Here is a 17,105-nt window from a genome sequence, read left to right as displayed (position 1 = left end):
TATATTGCAATATATATCGCGATATTAAAGAAAATAATAATTTTCACCAGATGACTAAATATCTCTGTTTGGGAAGAATTTGGTTGACTCACAATGACACCATTGTATTCCTATAATACTGTTAAATCCAGGCTAAGGGGGTTTATCTGTGAATGATAAAGATTGCTGTATATGAAAGGGATCCAGGAGGCCATGTCTCTGTACAAAATAGAAAAGGTTTCAATTTCAGTTGCTTTTTTTTCCATTTCTCCAATAAATGGGGGAAATGCGATAGTCACATGCGCGATGTGACTATTGTGCATGCACATATTGCGATGGCGATGTTCAAACGCTATATTGTGCAGGCCTAAATTCAATAGAGGAACAAATCAGAGCAGGGTCTTTGCTGTTCAAAGGGCTAGTTGGTGATTTTAATCTGGCTTGTATTTGCGCTCATAAAGACATGTCACCGTGGGAGCTTCTTTTTTTCTACACCAAAATTACGGTAGATCCTTAACAGAGTAATTTGATTCCAAACAGTGATTTGTAGCCTAAGGTTTGGAAAATAAGTAAAGTGACATTGTAAAAAAAAAAAAAAAAAAAAAAAAAAAAGAATAAAAAGGCTTATTTTACTTGCCAAAAACTGATTTATAACTGTGGTATTGTATGTAGATGGATATTGAGCCCCAAAATTACTTTATATGACACATCAGAATGTCATTTGAAAGATTTTACTCCAACCAGGACTTTTTTACCATTTTAAAATCAAGTAAAGAGTCATTACAAAGTGAAAATCTGACTTTTTTGCTTGCCATAAATGGATTCATGGATTCATTCATCCTCTGGTATTGCACACACAAGGATATTTAGCTCTACACAGCTATATATATATATATATATATATATATATATATATATATATATATACATATATATATATATTTATATATATATATATATATATATATATATATATATATATATATATATATATATATATATATATATATATATATGTATATATATATATATATATATATATATATATATATATATATATATATATAAGGGCTGGGACTTTAACGCGTTAATTAGATTAATTAATTACACCGCACATTAACGCGTTATAAAAATCAAGGCAAGATTAACGCATTAGCTACCGGCCATTTTCAGCGCATCTTGAATGATCTTTAATCTTGTTTTCGATGACTATGTAAACACCAAAGTTACCTAAGAAAAGTGGACTCTCTTCTTTTATGACTCTCTTCCTGTTTTTGGTACAAAAAACAGACAAATCAAACTTTTTTGATCGCGTTTATCTTGGGTGCGCCATCCTTTGCTCCTCTCCATGATCCCCTACTAACAATTTTTCGACATTCAGTGGACAGACATTCAGAGGACAGACATTTAGTGTAAAGACATCCAGAGAACAGTAATTCAGTGGACATTCAGTGGACAGACATTCAGAGGACAGACATTCAGTAGACAGACATTCAGAGGACAGACATTTAGTGTAAAGACATCCAGAGAACAGTAATTCAGTCGACAGTAGGGATGGGTACCTTTCATATTTGAAATGATTCGGTACGAATGCCTGGTACCTGGCCATTGGTACCAGTACTCAACAGTACCAATATTGCGGGACTTTTTTGTGTTTTTGTGGTAAAATCATCAATTTGTTTAGTTATAAAGTTTATTTTTTTCAATTTGACACATCTGTTTTATTAATATGTAACCTTTCAATGCTGTGTTCATGTCCAGCATGGAAAAATACCAACTCTTCTAGTCCCTTACAGCCACAAGGATGCATTTTGGTACCTAAATATGGTTTCTTTTGATTTTACATGAATCTATACCCAATACTTTTGACAGGATTTGGTCGGTACCTATAAAAGTACCTGATTCAGTACCCATCCCGAGTGGACCGACATTTAGTGGAAAGACATGCAGTGGACAGACATTTGGTGAACACAATGCCAGTCTACTGATGAAAATTGGCTTCCATAGGACCCTGATTTGATCAAGATTGTTTTTTAGATATAGTCTACTTTGACCTGAAAACATTTTTAGACTCAGATATTTCTGACCCTACAATCTGAACTGTTTTAATGTTCCACTTTTCTATCTTTCCTGCTCCATGTCCTCTCTTCAGTCTGTTCTGGTGTCCTCTGATGTGTTTCTGAACTCATTCTGATAAATCTATACATTTAAAGATGCCAGCTGAAGAGTTGTTGAGTTTCTGCTGAATGTTCAGAGCTTTCGCTTTGGACCAGCAGACTGTGGATAGTCTACATGGGGTTCAGTCAGACCTTACAGACAGACTGGTTTGTTTGTGACCCTGACCCCAAATTAAGATCGTAATTGAATTTAGTGGCATGGTTGATATGCAGTAAGATGACAGCTGGGGGCTAGATGATTCCTAGATGATCTTGGGCCATGATTGGCCTGGGGCTTGTTTTAGACAGTCTTAGCAATAGCTTTTCTGTGTTGAACTATAACTTTGGCTAGAGTACATGGCTGATCCTGCAAATCCTGTGATCACATGCAGCACGTTCTGAGCAGTTTAAAACCTTTTTCTAGTTACTTGAGTTTTTGTTGTATGTTTGAAGCATGGAACCACATAAAGACATGTGCCTTCTGCCACTATCACATGTATTTTTTTTGACCCTTCAGTGCTGCTTATACTGTAAATACAGTTGTCTGTCCTCCAGAAACGTCAGTGCCATCCAACAGACAAGAGGAAATGAAATTACTACAGCAGTTAATTTGGGTAAGGGCCTCTTCTTGAAATACTGAATCAATTCCTGGAATCTCTGGTTAGAGGTCTCCAGTTGGGCAGCAATGATTTAACTCACGGTCAGAATGAAATTATGACTGTACCACAGGAGTGCAGCAGTGGAGTGTGTTGTGTGTGTAAAGCTTCTTCTGAGACACACAAAAGACGAAAGAAAAGACGTGGAGCAGAGTTTGTTTAAGAAACAAAAGTTTTATTTTAAGAGTTATTTTGTGTTTTGTTTCCTTTGGTCAAAACACCATCTGCCATGTTGTTACTGCAATCAGCAGCATACAAAACTCCCCTGAAACCTGTGAAAAACAAGCATGCATGGAATGTCACATTCAAATGTTTTTTTTCTGCTTCAAATTTGATGAAAGTAAGAGCAAAGTCCAAAAATGGTATCTGCCAATCAGACACAAAATGCTAATAACACATCATCCTCCAGTTGTAAATCTAGTTAGGTGAGCTTCACCAGTTCACATCAGCCCCATCCAGACTGGACATGATGCTCACATCAGCCCCATCCAGACTGGACATGATGCTCACATCAGCCCCATCCAGACTGGACATGATGCTCACATCAGCCCCATCCAGACCAACAATGCTGGAAACCATGAAGTTTGGATTTCAAATTTAATTCAGTTCAAGGCACATAAAAAGCTATCACAAAAAACACTCATACTTTCTGACTCAGACTCAGACACACAGAGCTAAAGATAAATGCATGGATCACTACTCGAACTGGAATCCATCCACAGGGCTCTGCTCCAGCTCCTACTCACACTAACAGGGCTTCAGTAACAGGGCTTCAGGCTGCTCTCAGTGAGTTGAAAACCACGGGGTTGATGTGCTGGGTTCAAATCTACCAAGTCTTTACACAGCTACGGTGCTCTGACTTTGTGACATGGCTGTTCCTTTTGTCCAACATAAATTACATTCCACTGCTGAATTATAAGGTTTGCTTTTCAACAGCTCGTTGGCTGTAATCTTTCAAACATCTTTGCTTTGGTTTTCTTAAAACATAATAAAAGGACAACTCACACACACACACACACACACACACACACACACACACACACACACACACACACACACACACACACACACACACACACACACACACACACACACACACACACACACACACACACACACACACACACACACACACACACACACACACACATCCAGTGGGTAAGCACATGTTCTGTAATAGGGGACCAGGCAGCTTCTCAAAACTGAGCACCTATATGAGGAAATTAACGGGTAACGCTCCGTCAGAGTTTGAAACATGAGCAGGCCAGCCCCCTGTAAAGTGTCCAATCACAAAAATAGATTTCTCTGGCCATGTTGAGACACCCTACTGTATGTGAATGGAAGAACAAGTGATGCTCTGGAAATCCATGCATGAAAAACAAGTTTCATTACAGATGATGGGAAAGAAAAGCCTCAGCTGAGTTTTAGGGCTCTACAGTTTCTCTAGGCTCCTGAAGTAGGCTGGACAGTCAACACAGGTAATGCTGAAACATGTCCAAAGATGGCAAAAACACAGCCAGCCACTGAAAATGAAGAATAAAAAACCAAACCTGTTAGAATATATAGAATTATTGATTGTACTCCAATCAGAGTACGTTTCTTTCAAAACTGTTTGCTATTATACAGAACATTCATCAACACTGACAAGAAGGAAAGGAAATTAAATCATCGTGCTGGCACCAAGATCCTGAGATGTGACTATATTTGTTAAGATCTTACATTGAAAATATTCACGCACACACAATCATTTGATCTAGCGCTACCGCATTTTGACCTTAAGAAATAAATACCCTCAGTTATGCTCATATTACAATCTGAATCTACCTAAAGAAGTACCAAACCCCAGGTACTGGTGCAAAAGAGGAATCAGTACTAAGTGACCCCAGTTCTAAGTGAGCCCGTATGTTTCACTGGGAGTACATCCAGCACACCAGCAGCCCCACAGCCAAAGCTGCTCCAGCACCCACGTTGAGGAGAATGGGTCTCCAGTACAGCCACTTCTCTCGTTTTTGCTCTGAGTTGGTCAGTCTCTGTTTCATCTGCTGGACCTTCTGTGTGGTGCTGGCGATCCTCTCCTCACGATGCCGTTTTCTGACACTAGAGGAAGAGACAGTCAGGGTGAGAAGTTAGCAAACAGAGTGGAAATCGCATCAGAATAAGGCACAAAAACTGAGAGATCACAGCACTGTCAGTACACTCCAGCAGGAAGGAACCAGAGAGGAATGGGGGGGGGGGGGGGGGGGGGGCTTAAAACATGAAATATTTCAGTTGAAAGCAATGGACATTAAAGACAATGGGGCAGTCCTCTGCTGGTACTTACTTGACAGTGTTCTCTGCCATGCTGTGGTCTTGGCTGTCTTGTTTCCCTGCAGGCCGGTGGTCCTCTGATGCAGCCCATGGATCCAGATAAGAACCTGGCTGACCGTTGGGTCTGCTGTCATTCAGGTGAGGTCTGGGGGGAGGTGGTGGAGGGGGCAGATCTGGCTCTGAGTTGCCTCTGGACAGGACTCTCTGCATGTTCTGGAACAGGACACAGAGATGCAACACCAGGTAAAGAAACTGAGATCCACATCTCACACACACACACACACACACACACACACACACACACACACACACACACACACACACACACACACACACACACACACACACACACACACACACACACACACACACAGTGAATCAGTAAAATATGCCTTAATGTTCAAACCTTTGGTTTACATCATAGACTGTATAAAACATGGACGTAATCTCCCCGACTTCACCCATTTGTTACTGAAACAGAAAATGAAGCACATTGGCTATCACAGTCATATTGGTAATGGCAAGGCTTCACGTACAGCTGTGCACATAACGCTATGTACGCTGTGCCTCAGATTGGGCGAGCTTGTGATATTAATATCCTCTGAACTGCTGAGTTGGAAAAAGATACACCCTTGGACGGTGTGAGCCCATAGTAAAGTTAGCCACTCAGAAAGGAGACGTTTTTGAACCAGGCAGTAGATAGGTTAATTCCTGGCTTTTCCGGCTTGGTGGGTACGTAACTTCCAGTACTTCCGGAGCCAGCCTCAAGTGGACACTGGGGAAACAGCAGATTTCAGCACTTCCGCATTGTCTCATATTCTGAGACCAGAGGTTGCCACTTGGTTAACATTCTGGAGTGTAATACATTTCTGACAGAACCACAAAGAATCATGGGAAATGGGAGGAAGAGGTGCCAGACAACTCAGCAAGCAAAACTCTAAGGATTCCTGCAGAACTCTGTATATTCAGAGCTACCCCCATCTATAGGTATTCCATCAATCAACATCCGTCTTGATGTAACCAACAGATTCACTTTTTCACAGTGAATGCATTAGTTACATCCTGTCGATCAGCCACTGTTTTTACCCCTGTCGCTCTGCCTCTGCCAATCTGCCCTTGTCACTTTGCTCCAGCCAATCCACCCCTGTTGCTCTGTCTGTTGCTCTGTCCATTGCTCAGCCACTGTAGCTCTGCCCCTGTAGCTCTTCTCTTGCTGCTCCCCTCTCGTTGCCTTGCTCCTGACGCTCTGCTCACTTTGCCTGTCTACTTGGTCCAGTTGCTCTACCCCGTCTATATGCTTCTGCTGATCAGCTTCAGTTGTTTTGCCCCCGTCGATTTGCATCTATTGATTTGCCCCTGTAGATCTGCCGTTGCCACTTTGCACCTGTCAATCTGCCCTGCTGCTCTGCCCCTGTCGCACTGCTCCTGTCTCTCTGCTTCTGCCCCTCTGCTCCTGTCGCACTGCTCCTGTCTCTCTGCTTCTGCCCCTCTGCTCCTGTCGACCTGCCCCTGTAGCTCTGCTTCTGCAGCTCTGCTCCTGTCGACCTGCCCCTGTCTCTCTGCTTCTGCCGCTCTGCTCCTGAAGACCTGCCCCTGTAGCTCTGCTTCTGCAGCTCTGTTCCTGTCAATCTGCCCCTTTAGCTCTGCCACCTTGGCTCTGCCCTTGTGGATTTTCCCTGCGTCTCAGCCACTGTGGCTCTGCTCTTCCTGGCCTGGCCCCTTACACACAAACTCCCTGACCATGTCCACACTTAGCTGGGTATCTGGGAATCACATATTTATATATATTAGTCCTGTCAGCCACACAAAACTGCAGTTTTACGTCACTGAAAACAATGTTTTCAGAAAAGTCCAGTCAAATTGTAGATTTCAGAAAACCTGATCATGGTTTTTGTGTAGACACTGGGAAACAGTTTTTTGTCCTCAAACATCAAAGCTGAGTGACAGAGGTTCATTCTGATTGGATGGCACAGGTTTTAAGTCTGAAAAAACACAGACAATAATTGGGTGTGTCATGCTTCGAGCTGCACTCACCAGCAGATTTGCCTGGTGTGTGTGGACCAAAGTATTTTAAAAATCAATGAGGGGGGATATTTGGTTTTGAAAATACACGGCTACATGAGTATAAAGCCTCAGACTGGCCAGGTGCAGCAACACCTCTCCCCCACTCAAAGTGTTGTCAATTTAAGTTCCTGATCTCTTTGGGAGTGTTCTGCTTCTATGTCTTGAATCATATTTGTATTTTCGTTTTTTTGTTCATGTACAGTATACATCCTGTGTATATCAATCTTCTTAATTCATATATCAGCCAATGTGTTGGAAATCAGCTATTGTCGTGCACCTCTGGAAATTTCTAATGAAACTTCTCAATTTATAGTTTCTGTGCAGATGAATTGCTGAATTGGAGCTCCCAGTGTCTAAAGTAGAAAACAATCCTGGTACTTCTATGATTCAACACACAGAGATCACCATGACAACTGTGTGATGAATAATCCCTGGCATAAAATTGTGAACAAACTTAGCATAGAAGAATTGGCAGAAAAAAATGTAAAAAGCGTAAACAACTTCCTCTGCTCTCCTGTAGTCCTGCGGCACACGTGCATTTGCGATACACTGCCCCCTGCAGTTCGGGAACGGACACCGCATGAAGCATTAAAAAGTATTAAAGCCACAGGCGTTCTCTTGTGCTGTTTCAGTGGTCACGTTTGGGCCAAAAACACAATACAGCCTTCATGGAGACATGGCTGCATCAGGATATTCACCACCACTCTGTCACCACCAACAGCTCCAGACTTTCCTGACTGTGCTTTGGGCTGAGCGGGACTGACATCAACTGAGATCAGAGCTTTAGTTCAGATTGTTCAAACTATTCCATCTCTACTTGTTCTAGTGTTGTTTTATTACTTATCATTTACTATTTATTCCTTATTCATTTGTACTTCAAAATCCTACCAACAAAATGTGTTTGATGTGTCACCTCCTGTTGCTCAGGGTCACAGTTTTTAGAGGGCTGAAATAAAACTGTAAGTGTGTCCTGCTCACATACAGGCTGAAGGACTTCAGCGGCACTCTGTCCTGTCCCTGAAGTCAGACTTTCATGAGCAGTCAGTGAGTCAGTTCATCCATCAGCACAGTGATCATCTACCTGTGGAGCTGAACGGTTTGTCAGAACAAGCTTGGCTCCCTCTATGACGGCCATGTAGGAGAAGCGGAGCTGGTCGGGGGTCTGGATCAGACCCATGCGGTATTCCCTCATGTCTAACAGCACCCTCTGTATGTCCACAGATGATGGATTTTTCCTGCTCGCCATCTGCAAAACAGATAAGCATGTTTAGAATACAGATGGGTCCAGTTGTCAGGCAGGAGTGTGTTTTCACTGAACACAGGAGCAGACAGGTGAGCAGAGGCAGACCTCTGTGATCCTGGTCCCTGTAAAGCTTGTAACAGGTCAGTTAGGGGTTTATTCATGTTTACCTGTTCAATGATTCCAAAGCTGGAAGTTAGAATCGTGCGTTGAATCTATAGTGCTTTTAGCATCAGCACCGGTCTGTCACACCCAGGCAACTGTGACTGCTGACAACACCTGATAACTAAAGGCTGACTTATGCTTGATGTGTCTGTGGGGTCCGTGGGCGCCGTGCGCTTTCATGCGGACAAACGACGTCATTTTTGCACCTACGCCCCCACACGCGGTCCTTTTCATGCGGAAAATTTCCATGCCGCAAAAAGTGTCTAACCTGCCGGACGGAGACGCAAGGACAAGATGATGGAGGAACAGGATCACCTAGTAGTGGAAGTGCAGAAATACAGGCATCTGTATGACTCTTCAGATAGAGTGACCGTGATAACTGAGAGACGTGAAATAGCAGCCACTCTCAGCAAGAAGAGAAATTGTTTAAAGAACCTGGAAAAATCTCAGAGACAGATATGTCATCTTGTAAACAAAGGCAAACTTCTTCAGCCCTCATTTAGTACTCGGTAGACTACGTTTGTAATACACCGCCCCCTGCAGTTAGGGAATGGACACTAACGGACGCAGAGCCAGCGTTAAAAAGCATAAAAGCCTCATGCGTTCTCACATGCGGATCTTGTGCATCTCATTTTTGCGCATAACACAGCCTTAACACCCCTCCATGACTGGCTTCAGCTGTGGTACGAGTACAGACACTTTAAAAAGCTGAGTGAGGAGGGGTTGGATAAGATCTTAATCTGATCCTTTTAGAGTTTCCAAGAACTAAAGATAGGTCTTTTCATTATCTCCATCTTTCTATTGATGCCACAATTTGCTCCCAACATGCTGCAACTCCTCTGTTCTCAGCTGTTACTCGGCATGTTGGGTCTTAAAATCTGATTTTGCTTTCTTGCCATAACTTGAAAATCTTGAATGAACTTGGTGCTGTCAACCTCTTAAATTGCTTGAAGTCAGTGACATTCTCTCTCCTGCTTTCTCACCAGGACCAGGCAGGTGTCGACCAGGGCGAAGGTCCCGGATCGCCCAATCCCAGCACTGCAGTGCACCACAGAGGGCCCGTGCTCTGGGCCCAGTGAGCCAGACTCTCTGACCTTAAAGAGGAACTTTAGGAACGAGGCAGGAGACTCAGGGACACCGAAGTCAGGCCATGTGGTGTAGTGAAAATGATAGATCTCCCTGGACTCCTTTGTCTGCGACAAGAGAAAAGATTGAAATTCATTAAATGTAACACCTTGATGTTTCCAGGTATGAACGCTTGGCTTTTATAATAATGACTAAAACTGAGGAACGTGCAGGTTTAGACAGGTAAAACATTACACTTACATAAACTGCTTCTTTCACACATTAATACACACCATGGCTGTTTTCATCACACCACAGAACATTTTCAAAAAAAAAAAGGGATTATCTAATAATCTACCTCTCACACTCACCACTGTGTTCTGCAGCTCCAGGGTTCGGATTGTGTAATAGGATTGGTCCTCCTCATAAAGTAGCCTGACTACAAACCCCGTGTCTGTGAACGACATCTGTTGCTCCTCTGTGGTGGGCCAGTACTGTGCACACTTCTCCTGTTGAGACAAATATTTACTGACTTCGTCTTTGTACCTGCAGAATCCCATGGTTATGATATATTGCCTAAAGTCTTCCATTATAACCAAATCATGATACAGGTACGACCTCTGAACTACAACAACAGTGATGTCACGGTACATTCAAATATCTGATGACTTTCAGATTGCAGGGAGGAAGAGTCCTTCTTGAGAGAAGCAGCTACTTATCTGAATGGGTTTGTCAACACAGCACAAGGAGTGTGACCAGATCTCGTGCCACAAGATCTGACGAGATGAAATCATGACCATATTTCTCGTTTCAGTGAAAAGCTGCCTCATGGGTACAGGGCAGAAGTTATCAGACTGTCAACTATTTCATTCATCACTTCAGTAGGAAAACAAGAGTCCATCCGGCATAGCTTACCACACAAAAAACAAATGGATTTTAATACTATGGAGGAAACACTGGAGATGTTTGTCCGGGTTGATAGTGAAATGCTCAAAAATGTTCTCTCTCAACTCAGCCCAGCAACCTGTATTTTGGATCCTGTCCCAACTTCATTTTTTAAAAGAATTTATAGCAACTTTTATCCTGATTTAATAAATATGAATTATTCTCTTCAGACAGGTGTTTTTCCAGCAGCATTTCAAACTGCTATGGTAAAACCTGTCCTGAAGAAAAACAATCTGGATTCATCTATACTAGACAACTACAGGCCAGTGTCCAATCTGCCAGTTTAAAGTAAGATTTTAGAGAACTTGTTTAAACCAGCTAAATGATTTTATGAACTCGTCGAGCACAGGCGAGGTTTATCAGTCTGGTTTTCGCACACATCATAGTACAGAAACAGCACTAGTAAACATTTTAAATGATCTGAGGTCAAACATGGATAACAAAATGACCTCAGTTCAAGTGTCACTTGACCTGAGTGCAGCATTCGACACAGTTGACCACAAAATTCTTTTAACCAGACTTCATGATTTTTAAATCCTACCTTACCAACCGAGACTTTTATGTTAGCATGGGGGAATGCTCATCATCAGGGAATGCTAATCATCTGCATGCAAAAGCCAAACAACGCAGGATGCGCATGCGCCCCTGTGTGTGAGGGACAGCAGGCTGTCCTTCACACACAGGGAACAGAGCAGACGCATAGCTCCATCTTTTTCAGGCAATGACAAGCATCACCGTGAGTTATTGACAAAGTAAGGTCATCAAACAGGGTATTTTGGTCATTTAAAAAAGGAAACTGTAATAATTACTGTCAGGAGTTTTACCGCAGTTTACCATTTTACCAGTAACTGTTAAATCCCTCGTTGTGAGTTCTGCTGCCAGGAAGACAGCTCGTCTTCAATGTGCTCATAGTGCTCCTATCTGATGGGTTTAATGATGCCTGGAGAATCTTAAAGCTCATCGGACTTCACACCACAGATTAATACTAATTTGTTGCCTCCTATTAAAAAAAGCTCAGATAAAAATATCATGATCACATTCTCTTCAGCAAATTGACATCTCTTTACAGCTGTACATAAACTTTTTCTTTCAACACGCTGCAGGATAAAATGTTGGTGGTCATGTTTTAAACTAAGGCTATCTATGATACTATGGGTCATTTCAGACATCACGTTTATTTTGTCAAAAGATGATATTTGACTTTTCAGCACTCCATAGTTAATCCAGAACAACGCCTTGTGGCTTCCTACTGCAAACAAAGGGATAATAGCCACACTGCTGTGCTTTGGACACATTTCATATTAGTAGAGCATTATTTAGAACTGTGAGAATTCCCACTGCCCTGCAGATCCACAGATTAACCCCTTTAAGTTGTCTCCTACATGGCAACAGACAACACTGGTGAAGCACTTTTTCTTAAATAAAAACTCTCAAAGTCAGGTTAAAAGTCTGTATTTCTGTAAAAAAAAAAAAAAAAATATTGAAGATGGACCTGAAAGTTAAATGCGAATAATATCAACTGGCAAAAGGAACCAGTTAATCATGATTAGAATAACTGATTATTTGGCAGCCCTTGTCATGCTAAAGACAAGGTATTATACATGTGCTTTGTTATTAAAAGAACCCAGAATAATTTCAATTACACCTGAAAAATCAACTACAAAACTACAGAGATGTCTGGGACAAAAAATCAGTGTATTTATTTAGTGTATGCAGAAGCTTCAGCATACTTACTGATCCCTTTTCAATGACTCTGTTGAGCATTATTACTGCCTTGCAACACTGCTCCCAAATCATCAACCAGAAATGACCACAGGTGTTCCTCAAAGGCCCCTGTTGGAGCAGAAGAGGAAAAAACAGAACACTGTCACAAGAAGCCTTCACACTGCAAATCAAACTGGAACCCTCTGCCCATTTCCCTTCTTTCAAATCATCATCAATGGGCTACGGCCAAAATTCACTCATGAAACATAAACCAGGGCGTGGAAACGTGTAGCTGAAGGGTGTTTCTAATGGCTAGATCTTATTTATATAAATCTTGATTTCAACAAAAAATGTTTCAAATGCTGACACATAAGAAATCAAGCCTACTCAAACTGACCAGCTCAAAATGAATCAGACCAGACAACAAGCTGTTTGAATGGGAGGTGGACCAGTTACACAGTATATGTCTGAGCAAATAAAACGTGTGCTTGATAGTTTGTCTGGATTTCTGGTAGTACGGCCACACCGAATACAAATTTGCATCAAGATTATATACAAAGTCAATGCAAAGATGCATTAAGACACCGGCGAACGCGTTGGACATGGTTGGCGCGTTTGGAGCATCGGACGCATCTACGCTCGAGTTGAAAATATTGAACTTTTGACACAAATTTGTGTGAGGCTTTGCTGCGGCAGCCAATCAGCGATGACATTCCCCCACAATGTCATTGGTTTGATGACGTTGGGGGGGACCGCCACCTGCTCCGGCACCAACCTCGCTGGAAGATGGAGAAGAAAATAATCTGTGCGGTGTGTCATCATCCAGAATTATACAATACGACGTGTGTACTCTACAGAGAACAGAAAAAAAGGAGCAAGCTTGGGTGAAAGTCGCTGAGGAGACAGGTTTTGAAGGTAAGTTCTGTAAATATTCGTTTCCAGCTGGATTTGCCTACACGGGTCATCACTGAGTCCGACTGTGTTTTCCTCAGTGGAGTTTTGAGCCTGATAGAGAGGAGGACAGAGTGGGGCAGGGGTCGAGCCAGGGAAAAGATGGAAGTTCTCTGTGCTCCTCTCTTTCCTCCACCCCTTCATTATCCCCAGGGAGACCTCCAGGAACATGGGTCAGGGGGTTCAGGATGAGGTCGCAGGGAACAGTCCGGCAGGGCCAGTGGAGGTGGATTACCAGGGAGAGGCTGGAGGCCTTTAGTGTGATCTCCAAAGCTTTCACACACTCTCCTGTTATGCTTTTGAAACCACAGCTCATTGTTTTTCAGCTGCTCTTTTGGGCTTTCCGTCTTTAAATGAGCGGGCTCTCTACTCTACCAGCACAGTGATGCGCATCAGCCCCTCAGCTTGTCAAACAGACCAGCGTCCAGACTCGGGCGTCCAGACTCGGGCATTCACACGGCGCGTTACAGATGTGACGTGTGTTTAAATTCGCGAAATTCGCATCCAGTGTGGCCGCGGCATGATGAAAAAGAGGACAGCACCAAAAAATGGCTCAAAAGCATCAAAATGATATCTTACAAACAGACAGACACTGAGGTGAAAAATATCTACTCCATACCTGAGATAGGATGTAAGCTCTTTGGGCTTCCTCCACCATCACTAAACTTGCGTTGATGTAGTCGTTTTCACAGTTTTCAAGTTTAACCCGACTGTGGTCATCTGACAGAAGATACAATATCACTGAGCCAGAAGTTATTGGCAATGATGAACATTTTTACCAATAATTCATCAATTCATCACATGACTCACATGGGCTGACATCTCTGTAGCGGTTCAAATTTCGATTCACAGGAAGTTTGGCCACCCTGTAAGGATACTCATTGGCTTGGTTTCGGATCTCCTGTTGTGGACACACAAAACAAATAAAAAGTTGGGTTTGGGACTTCAATAAAGACGTTATAGGTGATGAAGACATGTCTGAACATACTGTGTTTGAAACACCTTCGGTCTGAGAATATGAGACAATGAGGAAGTGCTAAAATCTGCTGTTTCTCGAGTGTTCTCTTGAGGCTGGCTCCGGAAGTAGCGGAAGTCACATACACACCAAGCCAAAAAAAACATTTTCAATGCAGAAATTAACCTATTTACAACCTGGTTCAAAAACGTCTGCTGTCTGAGTCGATAATTTTACTACCGGCTCCCACTGTATGGGGGGTGAATTTTTTTCTAACACGGCCGTTCGGAGGATATTAAGATTGCAAGCTCACCCATAAGAGGCACAGCTGAGGGTCACGTGACGGCCGGCGCCCTATGACTGTAGGCGAAGCCCCTGCCACTACCAATATGGCCGCTATAGCCAATGTGCTTCATTTTCCATTTCAGAAACAGGCGGGTGACGTCAGCGAGACTACGTCCATGTTTTATACAGTCTATGGTTTGAATACAATGTTTGTTTTAGTGGGACAGCCACCTATAACTGAATGTAGCTTCACTTTGTTCTGGTTGTTATCTGTCAAATGTCTGTTGTTTTTCTGACACACTGTTTTCAATAATATGTCCAGAATGTGGAAAAATGTGACTCCTTTGGTGAGCTTCTTTATACAACATAAACAGTTAACATAAACAGCATTTTCTCTGACCCTGTTTTGAAACGTGCTGCATTTACAATATCTATCATTATCACAGGTGGTAGAAACACTAAAATATTTTCTACCTCTTCTCATTAAATGATTGTAAGTGTGTGATTTAATCTTTACAGATTAAGTTTACATGCACTCATAACTACATTGATCATCTCTGTATTGATATCACACTATGAATTAATTCATAATTAATCTTTGCAAATTACTTTATGAGAAGAGGTAGAAAATAGTTAATTCTGACCTTGTGGACAACAGTTTATTTTAAGTAACTGTTCTATAAAATCAGAGGCAACCAAAGGTAAGTTTTTAGGGACACCAGGAGGCTTAAACATTGAATATACAAAAAGCAAACCATCCCATATGACAGGGGACTAATATTGCTACGAATTTCTAATGAGAAGCATGAGCTCTGACTAAACAGTCGTATGTCAGATTTTTTTCTTTGAAAACGTAAACTGTGTTTTTTATCAACAGGCCAGGAAAACGATGTGTTTAGGTCACCGATATTACGAGATAACAACTGATAAATGATTGTTTCCGTTGTACCGGTGTTTTCAGTTTGGCAGCAGCTCATCTGAAACTTTCAAACTAAGGGTGATGTTGGAAAGTAAACATCACCGGGAAGATGTAAATTTCTGCTTCTCCGTTAAATACGGTATTGCTGTAGCAACTCCAAAATTAAACCGGATATGAAATATTGTGAAATAAATGCTCTGCTCTGTTCTGTGTGGCAGCTGGTGGTAAAACACATGCGCTTTTCTCTGGAAGTCCTGACGAGTTCTCAGAAACTGTAGCTGACGTCTGTTAGCGTCAGCCAGCTTTAGCACACTGAGCCCAGCTATCCGCACGCTTTGAGCTACGGAAGTCAGCAACGGCTACCCCAGGCTGTCTGCTTTAGTTTCCCCCTCACGGTTACCATGGACAGACACCTTGCTTTCAACCCGAAACAATATGACCAAGTCAACAAGTTCACATGGCTAAGTTACTGACATACAGGCAATAAGAGAAGGGGTGCATCGGAAATCGCCTAAGGACTAGCTATAGCATTAGCTAACGAAAGCTAAGTAAGTTAGCAACGTATCGTCATAGAAACACGAGAGGCCCAGCGTCCCTACTTACATTGTAGAGGTTTTGCCATCTCCCGGACGAATCAATGCCTTCAAATTCTTCCTCCATAGTATCGCAAATGGTGCACAAAGACACTCGATGTAAGATCACAGACTTGTGGCCCCGGCCGCTGAGTTAGTCCGTCTTATGAGCCATCTGAACAGCAGTCAGTCTAACCCTAGGAATCCCTGCGGGAAGTCTGCTGCTCCCGCACGCTCCGGCACTCTACTGCATGCACACTGGACGACACGAGTTGCCAGTTATGTGTTTATCACAATTTTACGGTCTCGGATCTTGACCTACCAGAAAAAAAAACAAATAATCAGTATCAGAATCAGAAATACTTTATTAATCCCCGAGGAGATTGCTCTTTAGTCACAAAAAGTTGAAAATAGAAAGTACCAAAAAAAGAAAGAATTACACTACTGAAATAATTACAAAATATACCAATATAAGAAGTTCTAAAATTCAAGATGTAAGAAATTACAAGAATAAGAAGTGGAAAAAATAGAGACGAAAGTGCACTTGAAATTGAATTTAAATAAATAAAAATAAAGGAATAAATACTCCTTCTACTACTACTACTACTACTACTACTACTACTACTACTACTACTTCAACTATTATTATTATTATTATTATTATTATTATTATTATTATTATTATTATTATCATTATTATCATAAACATAACGGTTTTTAAATATCTGTTTTGTTACAATTTTTTATTTATTTTATTATTCTATATATTATTTCATATGTCCTTTTCAAACCTACAGTTAGTTTATATTGTGCCAGCATAAATCAGTAATAATAATATTGAGTAATGTGAATTAGCTTTTGACATTATACACAGCAGGCAACATTGGAACTACACAGTTAATATAAGTCTTAAAAAAAAATCAAAAACAATTCTATGTGTTAGTCAGAATGCAGTTTAACAAAATAAACGTATACCTACGCTATTGCTGTTTTACAAGACCTGGCAACCCAGGAAGAACCGAATGGCGAAGAAAAATCCAACCTCCAACTAGGTTGTATCACTCGCTGTTGACGATTATTTAACCTTTTTTTTAATTGTTGGATACGTACTGTCGACTACGTAACGCTAACTGTTCCAAGGT

General features: G+C 41.6%; 1 protein-coding gene across 1 annotated transcript; it reads right to left on the bottom strand.

Moving 5' to 3' along the window:
- Positions 1-3,002: 3,002 nt before the first annotated feature.
- Positions 3,003-16,247, bottom strand: ptpn2a (protein tyrosine phosphatase non-receptor type 2a). The gene is made up of 9 exons (XM_074682621.1): positions 15,995-16,247; positions 14,043-14,133; positions 13,852-13,952; positions 12,312-12,410; positions 10,004-10,141; positions 9,551-9,760; positions 8,244-8,408; positions 5,112-5,311; positions 3,003-4,888 (listed from the first exon to the last, which is right to left on the bottom strand). The coding sequence occupies exons 1-9, from the start codon at positions 16,049-16,051 to the stop codon at positions 4,699-4,701; spliced, it is 1,251 nt and encodes a 416-aa protein (XP_074538722.1). The 5' UTR covers positions 16,052-16,247; the 3' UTR covers positions 3,003-4,698.
- Between the last annotated feature and the right edge of the window lie 858 nt (positions 16,248-17,105).

This window comes from Halichoeres trimaculatus, unplaced genomic scaffold (assembly GCF_033239565.1).
Source record: "Halichoeres trimaculatus isolate MK-OKI-2021-1 unplaced genomic scaffold, fHalTri1.1 fHalTri1_scaffold_12, whole genome shotgun sequence".
NCBI lineage: Eukaryota > Metazoa > Chordata > Actinopteri > Labriformes > Labridae > Halichoeres > Halichoeres trimaculatus.
The sequence above is the reverse complement of the archived record's forward strand: the minus strand, read 5'-3'. Positions and strand labels throughout refer to the sequence as shown.